Raw genomic sequence first — 20036 nt, 5'->3', positions numbered from 1 at the left:
AATCTGTGTGGACTTCACTGAACTCAACCGTCATGTCCTGAGAGAGTGGCATCCAATCCCGTCAGTCGAGTATACACTCGGACTACTTCACGGAGCAAAGTTGTTTTCAAAGCTCGATGCCAAATTCAGGGTTCTGGCAGATACCGCTCAGTGAAGACAGCAAGAAGCTTACTGCCTTCATCACTCCATTCGGGAGGTTTTCCTTCAGCAAGCTACCGTTTGGCATCGCGCCAACTCCCGAGAACTTCGAGAAACAGATGTCAAATTTTTTGGAAGGCGTCAACAGAGTGGTGTGCCATATGGACGACATCCTTATCTGGGCCTCAGACGAAACAGAGCACGACGAGACACTTCGCAGCGTTCTTCAATGACTTTTAAGAGGCAGGTGTCACGTTAAACGAGAACAAGTGCCTGTTTCACCTCGACCAGCTCACATTCCTAGGTCACAAGCTTGACCAGCACGGAATCAAACCCAACGAAAAAAAGGTTGAAGCCATATTAAAAAGGAACAGTCTAACTAGCAGAAGTGAGTTGCAAAGGATGCTCGGAATGGCTACATATCTTGCCCGTTTTGCTCCCAACCTTGCGGACTTGCTCTAGCCGCTTACTTGCTTGCTGTCAAAAAAGCAGGACTTTGGGACCTTGTTCAACAGCAAGCGTTCGACAAATTAAAACAGCTAATTCCATCTTGGCTAGTGTTGGGGGTGTACGATCCTTCTCAGGAGACAGTGGTCAGTGCAGACGCTTCTCCTTTTGGACGATGAGCAGTGATTCGACAGAAACAGACCAGTGGTAACTTTTCAGTCATCGCTTATGCCTCCTGGCTTCTGTCTGACACTGAAAAACGATACGCTCAAATAGAGAAAGAGGCTCTTGCATTGGTTTGGGCTCACGGAAAGTTCAAGGACTACCTGGTCAAAAGTCATTCATACTCGAGACAGACCACAAGCCGTTGGTACCTATTTTACGTAAAAAGGTCTTGAAGAGCCAGAAAGCGATGTCGAAGCTTTCGTCCGCTGCATGAGGACAACTCTTCCCATCAAGCAGCACTGCCTTGAGTGGCTAAAAAAAGCCCACAAATCAGATCGCGTGTGCATATATCTCTGAGAACACTGCACAAGAGACTGGCCTTCCCGACAAGATTTGCCCCTGGACGTAAGAGCTTTCTAAGAGCATCGTCAACAGCTTACCGTAGAAGACGATTCGCTGCTCTACGCAACCCATGTGGTGGTGCCACTTACTTGCAAGAAAGAAATTTTGCGTTTTTTTCACGAAGGTCACTTCGGTATCACGAAGACACAGGCCGCGCAAAGGACTCCATTTGGTGGCCTACAGTGGTCAAAGACATCGCAACCACCGTAAAACATTGCAGAGAATGTGTCAAGACGTCCAGCAACCGCAAAATGCCTTTTCAGAGCACTGAGTTTCCGTCAAGACCATGGCAGAGTTGCAATGGACCTTTTATTGTTCAATAGCCACTGGTGGTTGATTGTGACTGATTACTACTCCAGATACCCGGAAGTGACTCGTCTAGAGAAGCTATCATCGAATACAGTGATCAATCCCTGCAAATCAATTTTCGCCCGACACGGCATTCCAGAAGTTGTGGTCTCTGACAATGGTCCTCAGTTCTCGTCCTCTGATTTCACCAAGTTTGCTCAAGAATGCGGATTCAAACACATCACATCAATTCCACGCTATCCTCAGAGCAACGGACTCGCCGAGGCTGCTGTAAAAATCATCAAAACTTCAATGAAGAAGACTTAAGACCCGTACCTGACCCTCTTATCCTACAGGGCGACTCCATTGAAAAATGGCTACAGCCCCTCTTAACTATTGATGGGGAGGCGGTTACGGACAAAGCTTCCTCTTATTCCCGGAATGCTTGTTCCCCATTTGCCAGAGGTCACTAAACTAAAAAAAAATTGAAACCCAATACCGCACAGCAGCGCCCCCCAGGCTATCCAAGGCTAGCCACTGCAAGTGGCTACTGCCTACAACAAACTGTATGTAGGTGAAATAGCGACGCTATTTTCTGCCGCGAGCTAGTGAGCAATATCAGAGTCACTGCATCATCATATAGGTTCTGTGCAATATGTTCTACCTGGCGCACTGAAGTTTGCCATTAATGGCAAACACACGAGCACACATATCTCGCTTGTGGAGCCAGGATCGTAATTGGTTTTCTCAGCGCAGCAAATCTGCCCTGTCATCTTAATTTTTATTGTGTGGATGTGTGTTTTTTTTTTACACAATAAAAAGCAGAATTTTTGGTAAATGCTTGTTAGCCGTCAAATACATTTATCAGCAGCATGGCATAGCGCAAACCACCGCTACCATCCGTAAAAACAAATGTTTCTATCCGCATATCAGTAAGCGGTTGCAGCAAAAGCTTGCAAACTTTCCAAGACGTGCTATCCGCGAATCTAAGCTTCCCTCCTCATCTTGATTCTACCCTCTGGACAGAAGTTACAGTAAAGAGAATATCATGGCTGCGGACTTATCTTGATGAACACCTTGTAAAGCAGCCGTCCTCAATTATTGCGGCTGATTCTAATTACTTGATACTAACTTTGTAGTCAGGGCACCATGCCACGACTTACGCAGTGCGTGCGAAAGACCTCGCCAGTGAAATAGCGTTTACCGCAGGTTCGTCTTCGAGCGCAACGGGTCTGTGGTGGACGCCGCCATAGCGACGCTGCTCTGCGCCTGCGTCGTGCTGCCCCACGCAGTTGGCATCGGCGGTGGATTCATCGCGCTCATCTTCGACAAGCTCGGTGCCATTTTCTCCTTTATAGACATTGCCACACAGTCGAGTAGGCTAAGAATTTCTTTCAACAATGAGGCATTCCTTAATGCACGTAGGCAGGACGAAAGCATCAGTTCTCATAAATCGGAAGTTAGAAATAACGAGATCCCGCAGTGTACTGTTTCACCTCCTTCATTCATATTCTAATCCGCACACGATGTCTGTCTATGTACGCAGGAAGGGAAACGCGACCCACGTGCTCGACGCGCGCGAAGTGGCCCCGTTGGCGTCCAGGCCGGACATGTTCATCCAGAACACAGACGAGGCGCTAGTCGGTACGGAGCTTTCCATCAAATCAATTTAAGTGGAAAACCAGATTGGAAATTCACGCATCTAGTACATTTCTTCGGAAATTCGCCGCTTTTTCTCTCGTGTCAAGGCATGCTTGAAATCGCTGTTCTTTTGAATTCTCACAAGTTGAGCGAAACTGAAGCTGTTTTGTGTATCCATGTGTCGCTGTACTGACTCAGTGGTTACAGTGCTGTGTTAACGAGCGAAAGCGCACAAATTATTCATTAGTGTTCACCTGAAAGCATCCACACGACAACTAAGTGAAATCTGCACAGCATTTTTTCAATCTCCGCAGTTCAGCTATTTTAGCGTGCTAAGAAGTGCTCTCATGTATAACCCAAGGCGAGCGTCGCATGTGTGGGTGCCGTCGCCCTGATTTGCTAAATTGTTTAGTTTTGTTGTTAATGCGAGCGACATCATTAGTTGTTACCATATCAGCCTCAAAAAATAGGCATCCAGTAGGTGACAGGTGAGAAGTCCAAGCACTGATTTCTTGGCAGGTTGGGCGGCGCTACAAGATCAGATGGTCCCGCTGGGGTTTCTTGACTCAATCCGTTTCATTTGAATTCGCGTGGGCCGCATGCTAACCGCCCGACTTCTTCGGCAGGCGGTCGTGCAGTGGCGGTTCCAGGCCTGATTCATGGCTTGGGCGAATTGCATCGGCAATTCGGCCGACTGCCATGGTCCGAGCTGTTCGCGCCCGCGGTGAACCTGGCGCGGTTTGGGTTTCCTGTCGGGCCCGAGCTGGCCGCGGCTCTGTCCGCAGCGCGCGCCATGTTCGACACCAACCTACGGGCGCGGGCGCAATTCTGGAACGACGTGTCCAACTCACCTTACAAGGAAGGCGAGACGCTCAAGCAGCCTCTGCTGGCGGACACGCTGGAGGCCATCGCCAATAGCAGCGCCGCAGCCTTCTACCACGGCAGGACGGCCAGGGCCCTCGTCAGGGACGTCAGGAGCATCGGTGAGGACAGGAGCATGATGGTGTTGATGCGTATTGCCGCGAAACCTTCAAAACTGTATTTGTAGTTTTTTTAACAGCCGCCGGCATACGGCCTTATTACTCTGATTCTGGATCGCGTATGAGTTCTGTATTCTTTGTTTGTTAATGCTCGATGTCGCGAGTCGCACCTTTATCAGTTCCGTTGTAGCGCAAGACGCACCGAGATCTGTCTCCAAGATTCCGGCCACTCGTGTGTCTTTCTACTATGTTCCAGTTTGTGCTGGCAGCAGTTTAAGACGTTATCTAGATTGTTCTGAGCAGCCTTTAAATTGAGCGTTGACGAGTGTGACGGGCATTCTTTGTTCGGCGATCGACGAGCACGTTTGTTGCTATCGCCGCCGCCGAGTTGCTTAGTTCTTTTGCGGGCGCAAGTCAGCCCAATAAAGAGTTTCTTCAGTGCAATCATCGACTCTTCATTTGTGTCATCGACCTTGTCACCACCAGGTGACAGTATTTTAAAGCCTTTATAGGCTCATTAGTATGGACAGGATTTGTGCATCCGTGGTGAATGTCACATCGTCATTGCCGCGAAATGAATAATGAGTAAAATAATGGTTATATGAGGTAGAGGGTGAAACAAAAATTATAACGACTGAAGCAGTGATAGGCGAAAGCTTGAGTGTCGCATTCTTCTACGCAACTGTTGCGCATGTAGCAATTAATGCTGCTACGAGTAAAGCGAGCGACTACTTTTTCACATTCTGCTAGTACATTAAGCCGTCAGGTGGTGACGAGTTTCGAGAATGTTCCAAGCATGTTTTGCACAACGTCTAGAAACATCTAAATTTAGATCATTAAGTAGACATTAATGAGTCATTAAGTAGTCAATAAATATATAGTTAGTCATTAATTCGTAATTGATTATCTGGTATTGATAATTAGCTCATTGATTAGTAATAAATAAATATTTAGCCATTAATTAGTAATTGCTCATTGATTGCCATATGGCCACATAAGGCACGCACTCACGCATACTGTGGTGTTGCCTGTGATTGGTTGAGACCTCTATGACGTCATGCCCACCTCAGCCAATCAGAGCCGCTGCAAAGCGTAACACTTTTGCTGACGACAACGATGAGCTTTCGCCTTAAACATTTGTCTGTGTGCGAGATTTTGTTGATGTAAATAATTAGTTAGTCAACTAGAGCCAAAAAGTCCATCAGACGTCAGAACAGCCCCGAACGTCAATGTTGTCCAAAATAGGTCGAAATGGTGCAAAAATATGTAAATTCACAAAGCAGAAAAAAGAACCAAAAGACAGAAAAGCAGGAAGAGTAAAAAAAGATAAAAGACAGAAAAGAAAAGAAAATAAACAAATGAATGAAAAAGCGACAAATGAGTGCCTTTAGCCTTACCGCTCTTAAGATAGATCTAAGTGCCTCCAACGAATGTTTTACAAGCAGAGAGAGCGTGGTCGAACAGCGCTAAGCTAATATAATTACTATGCACAGGGTTGATCAAAGCCGCGTTTTTCGGATTTCGCGCGAGTGCAAAAATGAACTGAAAAAATTCGCTGTCAAAGCCATGTTCCCCCTAGATCGACATGCCATGCAAAAATGGAATCAATTCATGATGCACTTCTAGTAGTGACTTGAAGTGGGTTAACAACTGTGACGCCGAGTAGTTCGCGTAGGAACACTGGGCAACCTCTGATTTCTTAGCGTCGACGTATAGTAGCCGCAGATGATGAGAGGAGCGTCTAACGCCCGCACAAAGCATATGCTCGCATTGACGTAGTTCTGCCACCACGCGGACAAGTCGCAGCGTTGGTGTCACCATCGCAATTCTTGCTTGAACAGCTGTGTACTACGTGATGGCTGCAATCCTTGGCGCCGGAGTGCACGCTCTAGATAATCTCCCAGTCTAACAGTCTTGTGCATTTGCAGCGTTGTTTCGGTAGGTAGTAATTTAAGAAACCTTTCGTAATTAGTACTACTTCACCTTATGATTTTTGAAGTGATAAAATACCAACGTACGAGAATTTGACACTCCTCTCAACCCCACTAGGATACCTATGGATCGATGTCTTGTAGCCTTGGTAAATGGCATCGTGACCGACAATAGTAGCTGAAAATGTTTCCGGTAGATTCATTCCTTGCAATAAAACCACTCGGTTGCCTGCTGCTGGGGTGAAATAATTACTCATTTTCTGCACACTATGCATATGCTGAAGCTCTTACGATATGCGAAAAAGTACAAGCAACAGTCGAACAAACCACAACAACGACCAGTACGAAGTTTAATGGCACCATGCCAGGAGAGAACTTGGTTGGCGCCGACATCAAGCACGAAAACTCACGTAGTCTGAGGAAAATTGGAGGTGTTCACTTGAAGTTTCACCTGCCCAGACTAAACTTATCTAAAGTAGTTTAGTGGTGAAAAGGCTGGCTAGTAACGATTTAATTTACTCCGCTAAGGAATGGTGTAGTGGGCGAAGGCGGTTTTACGCTGGGCAGGCATCGGCTACCTTCTGAGCCCATTCCAGGGTCTTGCCCTGAAGATCAGACACTGCGCTGAGCAGGGCCGCCACCCACTGCTCTTTTGAATGAATATTCACTGGCAGAAGAAAATTCTTGAGCTTAGCCAGCCCCGTTTATCTGCTGTCTTGAATTGTCATTTTATTGAGCATTGCAATCACGCCAGAATTAAGATGTCTCTTATATGACGTTCTCGACCTCGCTTAATGTTCTTGTTCGGTGGAATCTAAAGCGATCGCCTTCACTTTGTCGTGTTACGAACTGAGAAGCCGACAGGCAGTTGATGTTGTATTGGCGCCCGAGAAGTTGCGAGCTCAGCTGACTTGGAAAAATTCTCATTTCTGCCATGCGCAGTGCACTCGCTGTAATCGTTGCACATTCTTCATTGTCGTTTTCTGTAGTTCTTACGCAGTTAGATTTTAGAAAGTTTCAAAAAGTGCACAGAAAGACTCGAAGAATTACAAAGACGCAGTCAGATTGAGCATAAGCAAGAAAGTATGGCAGAGACCTTTTTAGTTTTGTGAAGACGAATCGAACAATGCAAGAAAAATTGCGTTAATTTCCTTTGCGCAGGCGGCATTCTGACGCAGCGGGACCTGCACGAGTACTCGTCCAAGTGGCGCGATCCCCTCGAGGCGGAGCTGGTAGACGGCTCGCGATTGCAAAGCGCACCGGCGCCCAGCTCGGGCCCCGTGCTTCTGTACGCGGCCGCGCTGCTCAACCGCATGCGCGCCCCACGATCGCAGGATTTGCTCTTCCATCGCATGGTGGAGAGTTTCAAGTACGCCTACGCCAAGCTGAATGAGCTCTCCGACGAGGACTTCGTCAGCCTGCCCCCGGTAACGGACCTTTTACACTTCTTTTCTTGCTCTTCAGGACCCTGCGGTAGCCGCGCCCATCTGAGCAGTAGATGCAGACAAGCCGAAAGGCTCAGCCTGGCTCGTCATAGACAATTTTACCCCATTCTTCTCGTTGTTTGCTGGTCCGCTGTACGTCCTCCACAAGTGCACTTAAATCATGCTGTGAAGATAGAAGTCTAATACCAACGGATACAATTATTATTATTATTATTATTATTATTATTATTATTATTATTATTATTATTATTATTATTATTATTAATATTATTATTATTATTATTATTATTATTATTATTATTATTATTATTATTATTATTATTATTATTATTATTATTATTATTATTATTATTATTATTATTATTATTATTATTATTATTTATGGCCAGTCTTTCTGAATGAACCTACATGATTAAGGATAGGGGATTTAGATAGGCGTTTGAAGTTACCTGCAGGAAGAATTTGGGTTTGGCGAGCCTGCAGTGCTGTAGGGTTTATGTATAAAAAGACAACCACTTCTTTCCGGCTGCATAAACTGGCTCGGCGGTACATTTCTAGAGCTAGGTTATGAGCTGCCTCACTACAGAAAGACAGGCATGAGCAGGCGTCCAGATTAGGCGAGTGCGCTGTGGGGGCTGATAATTTTCCGGAATACGTGCAGGTTGTGGGGATACTCTTTCAAGCGTGTCGTTACATATCGCCAGTTTTTATTCGCTGACAATGAGTCTTGCCAGGATACCGCTGTGCCTAGATAAGTGGCTGTTTCTTTAACATATGTGCTGAGGGCGTATAACGCCTCCAAATATGAGCGTATCATGATCTGGGGTGACCGAAGGTGCTATTGTGTCAGCCGAGGAATCTGCTGCATCTACATATTGCACAAGTATCATTAACCTAACCGAATATGTGCACGTTTCATTATCCTTCTTTGTGGATGTTATATATGGCGTGCTGGAATTGATATTAGTTGGACCACTGCTTTGGGACCAAGAGATAACTTCGGTCAATACTGTACCCATGGACGGGCTTACAAGGATAATTTTGATATATGGTTTGGGCATGCATGTAATTTTTGACCGAGGTTCAGAGCGTAGTTACCAGCTTTATAACAATTACATGATTACTGCGTCGTATCGACATATAAGAATTAAGATATGACATTCACGATCTGAACGCTGCGTTGCAGAGCATGCGCAGCATCACCTCGCTGGAGCACGTGCGGCGCACTTTGAATCTGATCGACGACCAGCGCACATACGATGACCCTCGTCACTACGGTCTACACCGACTGGGGCGCATGCAGCACGGCTCGTCGCACTTCGCCTTTCTGGGGCCCTCGGGGGACGCCGTCTCTCTTACGGGATCCTTGGGAGAGCAGTGAGCCATCTTCCTTCTTCTCACTACACATCCTCGTGCATACTGATCTGCCTTGACTGGCCGCGGCGCTTCTGAGGCATTCATTGTACAGTTAGCTTAAAGTCTTTTCATTTAGGCAGCGTCTTTTCTTCTTTTCACGTGCCATCTAGAGATGAACAGATGTAACGTGTGACTACAAATGCCTGACGCTACTCTTTTTAATTTTACGCAATTTTCCGCTCCTGTCCGTCATGTGCAATCACTTACCAGAGCAAAGCAGCTTCTTGTTTGTGTTTCCGTTTTCTTTACTTAACGCCCTTCCCATGCTGGCAGCTTCGGTTCCCGGTGCGTGTCCCCATCGCTGGGCGTGGTGCTGAACAACCACATGTCGGCTTTCACGCTGCCACGGCCGCCGCTGCCGGGCTACCAGCCCAACGAGAACAACTACATTGAGCCCGGCAAGCGGCCTGTCACCACCATGGCGCCTGGACTGCTCATCGACCGCCGCGGCGATGTCGTACTCGTCATCGGCGCTTCGGGTGGGGCGCGCATAGTCAGCTCGGCCGCGTCCGTGAGTTGATTCGATGAGACTCTGGACCCTTGGAATTTATGGCCGAGTGACTACTCTGGACTAACTGATGTCGGCGACAGTGCATGGCCAGAGTGAAATGGTGTCGCAGTATCCAGCTGTACTGCGTTCGCTTCTTTCTTTGGGCAGGCATAATGGAAGCGGAAGCTGAGCTCTCTCTCAGAAAAACTGAACAGTTTGCGAACAAAACGGACATTATCTGATGTAATTTCGCACAGTTCGTTTATGTTGAATTTTATTAACACGGGCCGTGTGAAATAAATATCTACTCCATTCTTTACATGTCGCGAAATGTTACTCGATACATGTCGTGTGCATTCTTCTATAATTGCTTTTTCTGGGGCTATCTTGCACGAAGAAGTCAGCCAGCTTCATAATAGGTGGTATGCACTGAGCCCACATGGCGCCCAACTATACCGGCGACGGCCATTTTTGCGGTGCACGCTTCAGACGAACTCATGCCAGTACTGCTCCGAAAGGGTTCTTTCGTCGGGTTACGGTGGCTCGCGTGCCACATTCATGTTGTCTCTTGGACTACGCATGCATCGCAATCGGGCATGTAATTGTCGCACTCGATAGCTGCATGAAAATGTGGAAACAAATGCCACTTAGGGTGGGCACATAATCTGAGTAGCGCTGCTCGAGCCGAGGTACGCGAAAAGGGCGCAGTGACGAACGTTGTTCGCGGGATTAGATTTCCCTCTATTCAGGAAAGAAAGCTTCGGACAACGCTGACAACAGCCGTTCCGTGAATTCGGAAAGCCGCATGTGTTTCTGCAGTGGGTCTGCAGGGCTCTCGCATTACTCTAGGCGACGTATCTGCGACCCTTGAATTCGATCTCTTCTGCATATGTGATCTAGACATAGCGCTTCAGAGTTTACCCTCGGGGTAACCTACGAACGTTAAGGACGAGTTTCATCATTGATAAGCGCAGGATGGACGCTAAGTTTTCCCAAAAGCTATACGTAAGAAATATGCGAGTTGGTCCTGTTTTGGACCTTGATATGATCGAGTCGTTGAGACATGCGCGTTTCCCCGGGGGTGTCGTGGCCACCCTGGCGATTACTTTTTTTTTTCCTTGTACACATGCTGAGAATCTATGCTTGCGCCAGTGTGCTAATTCAAGCTCGCCGCCTAGCTCGGCAACCCGCCACTTTAACTCAATCACTGATCTGCACGTGCAGTGTTTACAGATGCCAACACGAAACACAGACACCATAGGGATGAAGCTACCGAGTATCGGCTACACACTCTCGTGTCGGCTTTTGTTAACACGCACGGCGCACAGCCCAAAAAGGAGCCACCACCAGGCACTTAGCCCATTTTGATGCCTTAATGAGCTACCATTAATTGCGACTGTGAACAGCAAACTTTGTGTCAAAAAACAAAAACATTTCTCTAGTGGGCTAACAATAACGCTTCCAAATTCCAACTCTCCATTTCGGGGAAGCGCTGTTGTCCTTGACCATTATCTGCGTTTCGAGTGAGCCCACGGCGTCGTTGGACTTGTTTCTCGGCCTCGGCTCGAGCGGCGCTAAGTAGCGCCGCTGCCCACCCGAAATGGCGTTTATTTGCGACTTAGTTTCTTGCGGCGGTTGCGCGCGCCGACAGCTGGCCGGCTGATTCTCCCGTGTGCACGAATTCCAAAAGGCAATCTGAATGCGCTGCATGAGGAAAGCATTCTAGTGAGGCGTTCGTCTGCTACATGTACCACAAGTATGACGGCCGGCGGCGTAGTTGACGCCACGTGAGCGCCAGTGCATACCATCTATAATGGCGGCGACTCCGCGTTAACGCTGTGCCGTGCTTCACTCGCAGGTGATCCACAACATCGTGCGCCGTGACATGACCGTGCAGGAGGCAGTCGAGGCACCCCGCCTCCACCACCAACTGCTGCCCAACGTGGTCGTCTACGAGCAGCACTTCTCAGAGGTGCGGCATTTACGTATCAATATTAACGCATCTTGCTTGTCCGGTCACCGTTTCACGAGCATTGTGTTCACGGGCAGGTATCAGATGAATTTCGGGGAAAAAGTTTCGGAGGAGAGGAGGATTATTTCCATTCAATTCGTGTTTCCCCTTAGTACGCCGAGCCTTCTGGCGAGCCTTTGTAACTAGCACGCTAGGGACTTGCTGGATTAGTAACGGCAAATAAATGTGCCAGAGTTGCTTAGTTTGCGCCTTTGCGGGTGAGCCATTTATACCAAACGGTTAAAGGCAAGTGCTTATAAAGATGGCGGTATACAGTTTCTATATTGAAAGCCTTCTCTGAGGGCACTGCCGCATCATATAAATCATTCTACGGGGAAACAATGGCGACTGCCCAATTCCCGATTCCAGTTTATGATAGCTTCTACAACGTATTAACATTGCATCCCCAAGGGAAGCCACAAACGAGCTTAAGTGCAACCCTCACCCCCCCCCCCCCCCCCTCCCTTTTAGGATTTTCTTATTTTTCTGTTTTGTCTAGTCGTCTTGCGTCAGTTCGCTTTTCTCCGGCAATGTTTCACAGCCATCTTCGCGACAGAAGACGGACGTAACTGGCAGTAATAACTGATGGCGTAATTGTCTTCCCTTCCTTCGGCGTCATTCAGTGCACAGACCTTTGTATCCTGCATCACATAATTGACTTCGCGCAAATGCCTATTCAGAGCATGAGCTACCATCCTCGACCCGCAGGAGGTGCTCGAGTTCCTCCGCCAGCGAGGCCACGTACTGAAGCCCATGGACAAGCGACCCGCAGCAGTCAACGCCATTGGACGCGCACAAGACCGCGTCATCTACGCGGTCGCCGACTTCCGCAAGGGCGGTATCGTCGACGGATACTGACTTCTGCCGCCAGCTTTTTTGGACATTGCCCCTGCTTTCTTTTCTGTGCTCTTTATCCCACCTTTCTCTTTTTATTCTTGGATCTGTCCTCTCCTACTCCACTTCGGTCAAATAACTGTGCACGGCCATGGTTCGCAGGACAAATGTAGTCTTTATCTAGACTCTGAATATTTTCTTAGTGTTTTTATTACTTTACCCCGTTTATATGTTTTCCCATAGTTTTTCTTACTGAATAATTTCTACATAGATTCAATGGTAAAGACAGTGGTGATAAACTGAAACAACCCTGCGTAGATCGATTTTAGTGGTTTTATAGTCGGCCCTTTTTGGACACATTCGCTCGAGAATTTTTATAATAAAATGAACTAATTCACTGTTTGACGAATACCACAAATCTGGGTGCGCCGTGCGGTTTTCTGCATGAGTCAAAGCTAATTTATGCAAACTTAAAGGACTATAGACACCAAATTTCATTGACTTTTTTTTTTTTGCTAATGATGTGTAAGATATTCCTGTATATGGATCCCTACGCAGTTTTTGCCTACGACCAACAAATAATTTTCTAATTAAAGTTTTTTTCTCGCCAATTTCGGTTTCGGTTTCAGCAATCTAGAGATGGCTGCAACGTCACAAGCAAGTCTAGGTCACGCGCGGCATGAAGAAAATGCGATATAATCGCCGACTCTTCATCTAGTGTAATTCCTGTCTTTGAGGCAGGCTTGCTGTAGTGTTGTGTTGAATTAAGACTGCACCGAAACGGTCATAGCGCTGTTTTATTCAGCCCTCACGTGACCTTGACGTCACAGTCATCGGTCAGCTGTTGAAACCGAATCTGGTCGGAAAAGAAAATCGATCATTAATTCTTCAGCAGCCGTAGGCGAATATTCTTAGGTGATTCATGTACAGTACTGTCATACGCATTTCATGGTCCTTTAACAGTTTTATCGACTGCACAAGTGCAGCAAGTCTGACAAGTGCTTAGTGACAATTATTTGCCTTGATTGAACTGCTTTTGTGACAGGAGGTGGTGGAGAAACAAACCCAATCTCGAAAACTAAACTGTCAGAAGTGACTTTGGTTTGATCAAAGTGATTGGGAATACGGGAAGGCCTGTTTTATTTACTTCAAGCAAGTTATCCTGATATCTGATCAAATTAATCTCACGCCATATCCTTGAAAAACTCGTCGAGTCTACTACATGATACTGTCTCGCTACGCCTCATCGGCCCGATGTCCCGAGCCCCTTGATTACACGCAGCCGAAGTGCAGCTGATCAACGACGGAAGTCGACTGCTGCCTGTAGACCACGGGAGCTGCCCGGTTTCGTAATTAAAAATCATAAAGATTGGCCATGTTCGGAACCATGCGCACCGTTCTCCAGGCCCTGCTCAAACATTCGAAACGTAAACGCAACCACGGGATCTTTTTATTCAACGCGAGGAGCCTGGAAAAGATGGAATCATTTTGGTTCGGCCACCTTGCAAGCGGCGGCGGCAGCGGCAGACTGTGGCTGTTCAGTCTGTTGCCAGTGCTCGGGTGCGCTGGTCAGGCAGTGGAAAGCGTGCATCCTGGATAGCACGAAGGCCTGCACCACGAAGAAATGATATACGAGAACAGAGTTTGAGAAACGCCGTTACAGCACATGCAGTAAAACAACCGAGCAGTACGCAGAAAGCAGAACGTGGAACTGAGCTCTCGAAAGAATGGAAGAAGGAATAGTAAGAGGGATAAGGCGCCGTTTGTTAGAGGCCAAAAAGAGGCAACCGTCACATTTCTCACGCTTCAAATTTCATTACACAGACTCTGGTGGCGGTAGAGGCTTTCTACCTATATGCTTAAGGCACCGCACGAGACCAGAGGCCGAGACTGGAGCCCAAAGCACAAATCCTTTAATTTATTTCTCGATGAGTCATGCCCAGTTCTGGCCTGGCCTAGGCAGGCTAAATTATCGCTCTAGTAAGTACGCCCAGCCCGGGCCCATTCTCAAAGTAATATAGGAAGTAAAATTCTCACTTTGAGCAAGTAGACTTTTACTACATAAATAACTGGCCGACAAAGAAGCTGAAATTGCAGTAACGCTTCAGGAAATGTTTTGGAACAAAGTGATAATGAGGGGTGTTCACATAGCTTTTCGAACTGTTTTCTCGTAGATGGGGAAAAATTAAAAAAAAAAAAGGCACTGGGAAATTCCAATTAGCTAAATGAAACCAGTTGTATACACGCGTAATCAACTAGTTATCCTTCAGAATTTTTTTCAGCTACATTTTACGCCCCGTTATGTCTAAATATTAAAGCTTTCTCTCTGCCAACAAAATTGCATTTATTTTTCACGAACACAATTTAACGGGTCAAATTCACGACCAAACCGGTCGCCTTTCAAGAGAGACGAAATGCAAAAGGGCTTGCGTACGTTACAATGTGGTTCAAGCTATGAGAGACGCAGTATGGTGAGACTCCATGTCAGTTCAGCCACACGCGGTTCTTTAATGTACACTAGCGCAGCGTAGTAGACTCATGCCATGTTCCGCGCCTTAATCGATACGCCGGCCGCCGCGGCTAGGATCAGACCCGGCTGCCACGGCTCAGCAGTCGAGTGCTGTAATCACTAAGCTACGAGGCGGGCTATTAAGTAAATATATAATTATTATAAAGCAATTTCTCATTGCATATTTATTTCATTAGTATAACTGCTGTAACATCCCAAGTGTGTATTTCGTTCTAAAATCGGGAATCAAAAGCTGATCATCGGCCCCCTATGTACAGGCCCAAGCCAGACCCGGGAACGAAAGCCCAAGCGCGGCTCAGGCCCCCATCTTCAGGCGCAGGTCCGGCGAAACGGATCATGCCCCGGCCTGGCATTCGGGCCGGCCCGACGCCGTGCAATGCTCTATTACCGCCAACCATTCACTACGACCAGTGCAACAAAAGCTTGTTACTTCTCACACTGTGCAGGGCGAACCTTGAAAAGGCTAATCTATAGCCGCAGCAGAAAGAAAGAATGACACACAGCACTCGGCAGTTGGGGAATCAAATCTGCGCCCATTTCATGTATTATCCTTGTGCAGTGTGAAGTCAATGGATTCTGATGGGTTACGTGTGGGTGCTAGAACACGCATGGCCTTGTCGCTGGCGACTGATAAACATAGATCTTAGATACGGTTCCAGCCTCAAACCAATGAACTAGTAACAAGACCAGTCTAAAGACAATGGTTTGAGGTATGTTTATCTTCAAAGTTTTTAACTCACCTCAGCAAGAAGCCACGATGTCGCACTGATCACTCTTGTCGTGTGAGAGAACTGCGACGTGAATAAGAGTGGCTCGCTTCACAAGAAGGCACATTTCGCATGCAAACCGTGCTAATTATTTCGTGCTTACTCACTGTGGAAGACATGCCGAGAAAGTTCATGAGGTTCTCGGGCTGCATTAAAGAGATGGAAATGAGGGCCATTCACAGAAAACAAATGTAGTTTGGTGGTGTGTATTGCATTTGGAGACGGTACATTTAGAACAAGCCTACAAACATATTTACGCGCCCAGACATGCACATCCGCGCATGGGCTGGGGCATGCACACGGGTGCACTCACTAACATTCGATCTCTTTGTATCGTTGTGCTGAGGTAACGTGTAGTCTGTATTATCTAATATTAAACGTTTTGATATCTAGGGCTTCAGATGTCCAGACTTCACATAGCGATCACATTGCAATAGCAACACGAAATTTTGAGTCGTTACTGCGTCTCATTATATCTTCTAATCTACTTTCAATAAACATCGCGCCTGTCAAGAAACAGTGCTCACAAAATGATGTTTTAGACAAAGAACAATCTGTGCCTTGCAAGGATTGTTAATTACATGCCCTGCTTCAGTGGCTTCCCATCAATCCCGTGGTAATGGTGCGTATTCTATTCAATAATTTCTTCTATCCGCCTAACGTGAATGTGCTTTTGTATTTAAATAATTTCAGATTTTTGTCGAATATATTTAACTCTGCAAGCTCTAATGAACACAGTTTACTGCGGCGGTGAAAAGAAATCTCTAACTACAACCTTGCTTCCGTTCAGTGAGCGTTGTTCTCGACAAAAGAGTTCAGAGGCCTCACTCTGCGCACACAGAATGTAGTGTATTTCCCGAGAGATGTCTGTCCTCATTTTCGTGTCCCTGGAACTCCAGTGCTCAGTGCAGTGAGCGGAACTGCCTCTATAGCTCTCCAGTGTCTCCCAAGGTCGAGGACCACTACTCAAGTTACAGCTAAGCGACAGCTCCTTTAACGCATTAAACTATTCTGAACATTTTGGCAAAGACATTTCCAGAGAGAACGCTGGCTATTTGTGAACAGAAGACTTTCGCTTCAGCAGCGTGTTTTTGCCAAATGCTGTCAACAGGGGGACCAGCCAGAACCGGCTTCAAAGCCTAACAGCCCAGCTTTTCGTCACCTCAGCATCCAAGTTAGCAGACTACTTAAATGGGCGATACTTTTTCGTCAACTTGTACAAAGTTGTTCAAGACCTATTACTCATTCGGACATGTAGACCCGTAAAACTGATCTACGTTGTCCGCAAAAAAAATTAAAATCTCACCACGATGATTGTTTCGTAGAGGACATTTCCGTAAGCATAGAGGACGTTGCCAACAGTCCGGAGGAGGATCCAGGCAAAGGCGACCTTCATCCCTTTCGTCTGGGCCTGCGTTCACAAAGGAAGTGTGCAGATGTCCTTGTGAAAATGTTTCCAAGATTGAAAGCCTCAAGGCCGGGAGGAGCAGGCACTACTTGACCGGAATGATCATTTAAGCGCCACAGTCTGATACTCACATCCGGTGAGCAGCAAAAAAGAAAGAAACGCGTTACGTATTAAGTTTTTTATCTACACTTATCCCGTCGACTTCATTTTTTTTTTATAATAACGATATGGGGGAAATAGAAGACAAAAGTATGTAGTTTGAACAGCCAGGAGCCTATTTGTCATTAAAAGCCTTAACCACTTATTTTCTGCTACTGGTAAACTTCTCTCTCTTTTTTTTTTTTTTTTTTTCAAAGACCACGCTCAGACAAAATACAGCGCTTAGAGCTAAACGGGCTTTAAATATCTTCAGCCAATAAAATATCCTATGCCAACTTGACGTCATAAACATTTGCTCTTTGCGACTTGCCCTGTTGGCGGACAGGATCCACCAGGCACACATCGACATCGTGATCACGCGCACGATGCCATTGATGGCGGCTCGAAGGTACTCTGGCATGGTGTCTGAAAAAGGATGCAAGTGAGCCACGAAGTGGCCGACTTGTTTTATTGTCCCACACACACGCTAAATAACCGCAGTCTTCATCACAGAAATAATTTTAATTGGCACAGGTTGAGTCAGAGAATGCTTTTCTGAACGCACAAATATTTTAGAACGTACTTCCACACCTAACTTAAGCCGAAACTACACTCAGGCTACTTCTACATACCAAATTTAACGTAGAGAAAAAGCCGAAACAGCTTCATTGATCACTTCACGTGCTAGCACTTGCTAGGGCTGCCTAACAAATATATTTCACATGTAGTGATTATCGCAATAAAAAAAAATGAAGTCAACGCCTCCTATGCGCTGCTCTGCTGTCACTTTTATAATACTTACGGAATGACCACAATTATTTTTGCTGAGTGATATTAAGCGGAATACATTTTTTCTTTTTCTAATTTATATGTGGCGCATTGCTCGTGACTACATTCCTGAAAACAACTGTGCCCGATATGAACCAGAAGAAAGGTTTTCACAAGCTCGAAATGCACATCGATTAGTGGACTTAAACTGGCAATGCGGTATGTGCTACAGATGCGACCACGCACGTTCTGCATAACATCTGGAAGTGTTAACTTCAATGGGCGGAACCAGTTTGGACGGAGCAAAAGGACCAATTATACCACTACTCTTGGCTGGATGTGATGCGTCACTAAAGGCACCCACATGGTCACTACTTACCTGCTCCTCTCATGTCCCATTCGGTCACTACTCACCCGCTCCTCTCATGTCAGCGATGGTTGCCAGACTGTACGTGGTCTCGCCTACCAGTGCCAGGAAATTTGCAATCTTGAGGGAAGAATTAAAAAAAAGTTAATCGAAAACACGAAAATCCAGAAAATAGACATAGGGTAGTAAAAACAACTGTAATTACTTATTTCGGACCCATCAAAACAACTATATATATATATGAAGGAAAGAAGCCAACAGTCGCCGAGGCCAAGGAAAGCATTGGGGATGGTACTTTATGCCTTTTTTTTTTATTTCTACTTGGATGATCACAGAAATTAGTAATGTAATCTGTTTTCAGGGGAAATATAATTAAACACAAAGTAGAAGAAAAAACAGCGTGCCGATGGTGGGAACCGAACTCACGACCTCCGAATATCGCGTCCGGTGCTCTTCCAACTGAGCTACATCGGTCGCTGTCCCCCCTGCTACTTTCTTGGGTATTTATGTTGTCTGTATACGAACCTTGAGAGTGTTCACCAGCGCCACCCTCAACCATAGCGGCGGACGTGGGACGTCCTGTGTTACCGCCAGCGTCACGTAGAACGTGATCCAAGTAAAAATTAAAAAAAAAAGGCATAAAGTACCATCCCCAATGCTTTACTTGGCCTCGGCGACTGTTCGCTTCTTTCCTTCATGTATTTATAACGAGCACCCTCATTTTCCCTATATATATATATATATATATATATATATATATATATATATATATATATATATATATATATATATATATATATATATATATATATATATATATATATATATATCACCTGTACGTATAACGCCTACTGCTTCGTCGTTTATTGTATGACAGAACCACAGACATTATAGAATGTGGTTGTTGCCAGGTGGTTTCATCGTGTAAGATCCAAACCAAAACCAATGTTTCGAATTCAGTGACAAGGGCTGACATACGTGCATTACGACTACCACTGCCATATAAAGTAAGCATTCTGGAAGGCGAGCTTCAGTTGTTAAAAAAATCGGAATGCTGCAATAGTTCTTAAGGTTTAAGTTGCACTCAAGATCACTTCGTTAGGGCACCACCAACGCAGAAGTAGGCCGTCATGTCAGCGCCCGCTGGCTTGTTACGACGTGAAATACCACGGTCACATACTTGCAATATATAACTACCTAATTCTGAAGCGCCAATGGTGGACTTTGGCTGTAGGGCACGCCGGTGTGGAGAACTTGAGGTTAATTTTGGCCATCTGGAGTTCGTAAATGTGCGCTCCATGTGTGCCTTGACACACATGGAGCTTTGCTTAAATACATCAACTGGAACGCGGCTACGACGACTAGGCGAACCCGTGTCTTTGCGCCGAGGAAAAATCATCTCAGATACTATGTATGCCGATCTTCCCGCTTCTATACGACTGAAGGCAACTAAAGTGGGACAGAAAAGTAACGCTTACCCCGTAGACAAAAACCACCAGGCCCACACTGGGCATCTCACAGCAAGTCTCGAAGAACATGGTGGGCTTGATATGGACTTTTCTCGTAAACCGCACTAGAACAGCTGCTTCGGTGTCTTCTTTCTCAGCTAACAGCTGGATCGCAGACAGCAAAACTTTTTCGGCATAATCAACGCTAAATGCTGTTAATTTTCTTCGAGTTCATTTTCAAAGATGCAAGTGATTTTTTGTTCTTATCTTGCTTCAAGGTTGTGTACTGTACACGTTTTGATCGATTACTTCCTTGTGTTTGTCGTTCACTATTTGAATATAAGTGCTGCAAAGGTTCACATTGTTTTCCTCCCGATAATTTTCACTTCCGTTGCTTTCACCTTGGTGTTCACCTATATACC

General features: G+C 46.1%; 3 protein-coding genes across 3 annotated transcripts; 2 read left to right on the top strand and 1 right to left on the bottom strand.

Moving 5' to 3' along the window:
* Window positions 1–760: 760 nt before the first annotated feature.
* On the top strand, window positions 761–7483 carry LOC146197353 (scoloptoxin SSD14-like). Its single transcript, XM_084597172.1, has 5 exons — window positions 761–792; window positions 2650–2816; window positions 3708–4064; window positions 7154–7404; window positions 7457–7483. Exons 1-5 carry the CDS (start codon window positions 761–763, stop codon window positions 7481–7483), a joined length of 834 nt encoding a protein of 277 aa, XP_084453298.1.
* A 1143-nt stretch (window positions 7484–8626) lies between these two features.
* Window positions 8627–12597, top strand: LOC146197352 (scoloptoxin SSD20-like). The gene is made up of 4 exons (XM_084596475.1): window positions 8627–8814; window positions 9127–9364; window positions 11202–11315; window positions 12063–12597. Exons 1-4 carry the CDS (start codon window positions 8627–8629, stop codon window positions 12210–12212), a joined length of 690 nt encoding a protein of 229 aa, XP_084452601.1. The 3' UTR covers window positions 12213–12597.
* A 1066-nt stretch (window positions 12598–13663) lies between these two features.
* On the bottom strand, window positions 13664–19704 carry LOC146197351 (uncharacterized). The gene is made up of 7 exons (XM_084596474.1): window positions 19645–19704; window positions 18214–18286; window positions 17363–17457; window positions 16792–16896; window positions 15593–15631; window positions 15459–15509; window positions 13664–13797 (listed from the first exon to the last, which is right to left on the bottom strand). Exons 1-7 carry the CDS (start codon window positions 19702–19704, stop codon window positions 13672–13674), a joined length of 549 nt encoding a protein of 182 aa, XP_084452600.1. The 3' UTR covers window positions 13664–13671.
* Window positions 19705–20036: the final 332 nt, after the last annotated feature.

This window comes from Amblyomma maculatum, chromosome 3, assembly GCF_055883805.1.
Source record: "Amblyomma maculatum isolate TAMU_Amacu chromosome 3, ASM5588380v1, whole genome shotgun sequence".
Classification (NCBI taxonomy): Eukaryota; Metazoa; Arthropoda; class Arachnida; order Ixodida; family Ixodidae; genus Amblyomma; species Amblyomma maculatum.
This window is presented reverse-complemented; position numbering and strand designations above follow the sequence as displayed.

What these genes read in the sequence shown, in the direction of transcription:
- LOC146197352 (XM_084596475.1), top strand. Translation starts at nt 8,627, where the DNA reads ATGCGCAGCATCACCTCGCTGGAGCACGTGCGGCGCACTTTGAATCTG. An exon ending in ACGGGATCCTTGGGAGAGCA is followed by an intron (nt 8,815 to 9,126) that starts GTGAGCCATCTT and finishes CCATGCTGGCAG; the next exon opens with CTTCGGTTCCCGGTGCGTGT. An exon ending in TAGTCAGCTCGGCCGCGTCC is followed by an intron (nt 9,365 to 11,201) that starts GTGAGTTGATTC and finishes CTTCACTCGCAG; the next exon opens with GTGATCCACAACATCGTGCG.
- LOC146197353 (XM_084597172.1), top strand. Translation starts at nt 761, where the DNA reads ATGAGCAGTGATTCGACAGAAACAGACCAGTG. An exon ending in TCGACAGAAACAGACCAGTG is followed by an intron (nt 793 to 2,649) that starts GTAACTTTTCAG and finishes CGTTTACCGCAG; the next exon opens with GTTCGTCTTCGAGCGCAACG. An exon ending in AGCTCTCCGACGAGGACTTC is followed by an intron (nt 7,405 to 7,456) that starts GTCAGCCTGCCC and finishes CTTGCTCTTCAG; the next exon opens with GACCCTGCGGTAGCCGCGCC.
- LOC146197351 (XM_084596474.1), bottom strand. Translation starts at nt 19,704, where the DNA reads ATGTTCTTCGAGACTTGCTGTGAGATGCCCAGTGTGGGCCTGGTGGTT. An exon ending in TGGTGGTTTTTGTCTACGGG is followed by an intron (nt 18,287 to 19,644) that starts GTAAGCGTTACT and finishes TCTTCCCTCAAG; the next exon opens with ATTGCAAATTTCCTGGCACT. An exon ending in CATCGTGGCTTCTTGCTGAG is followed by an intron (nt 13,798 to 15,458) that starts GTGAGTTAAAAA and finishes TTCGTGGTGCAG; the next exon opens with GCCTTCGTGCTATCCAGGAT.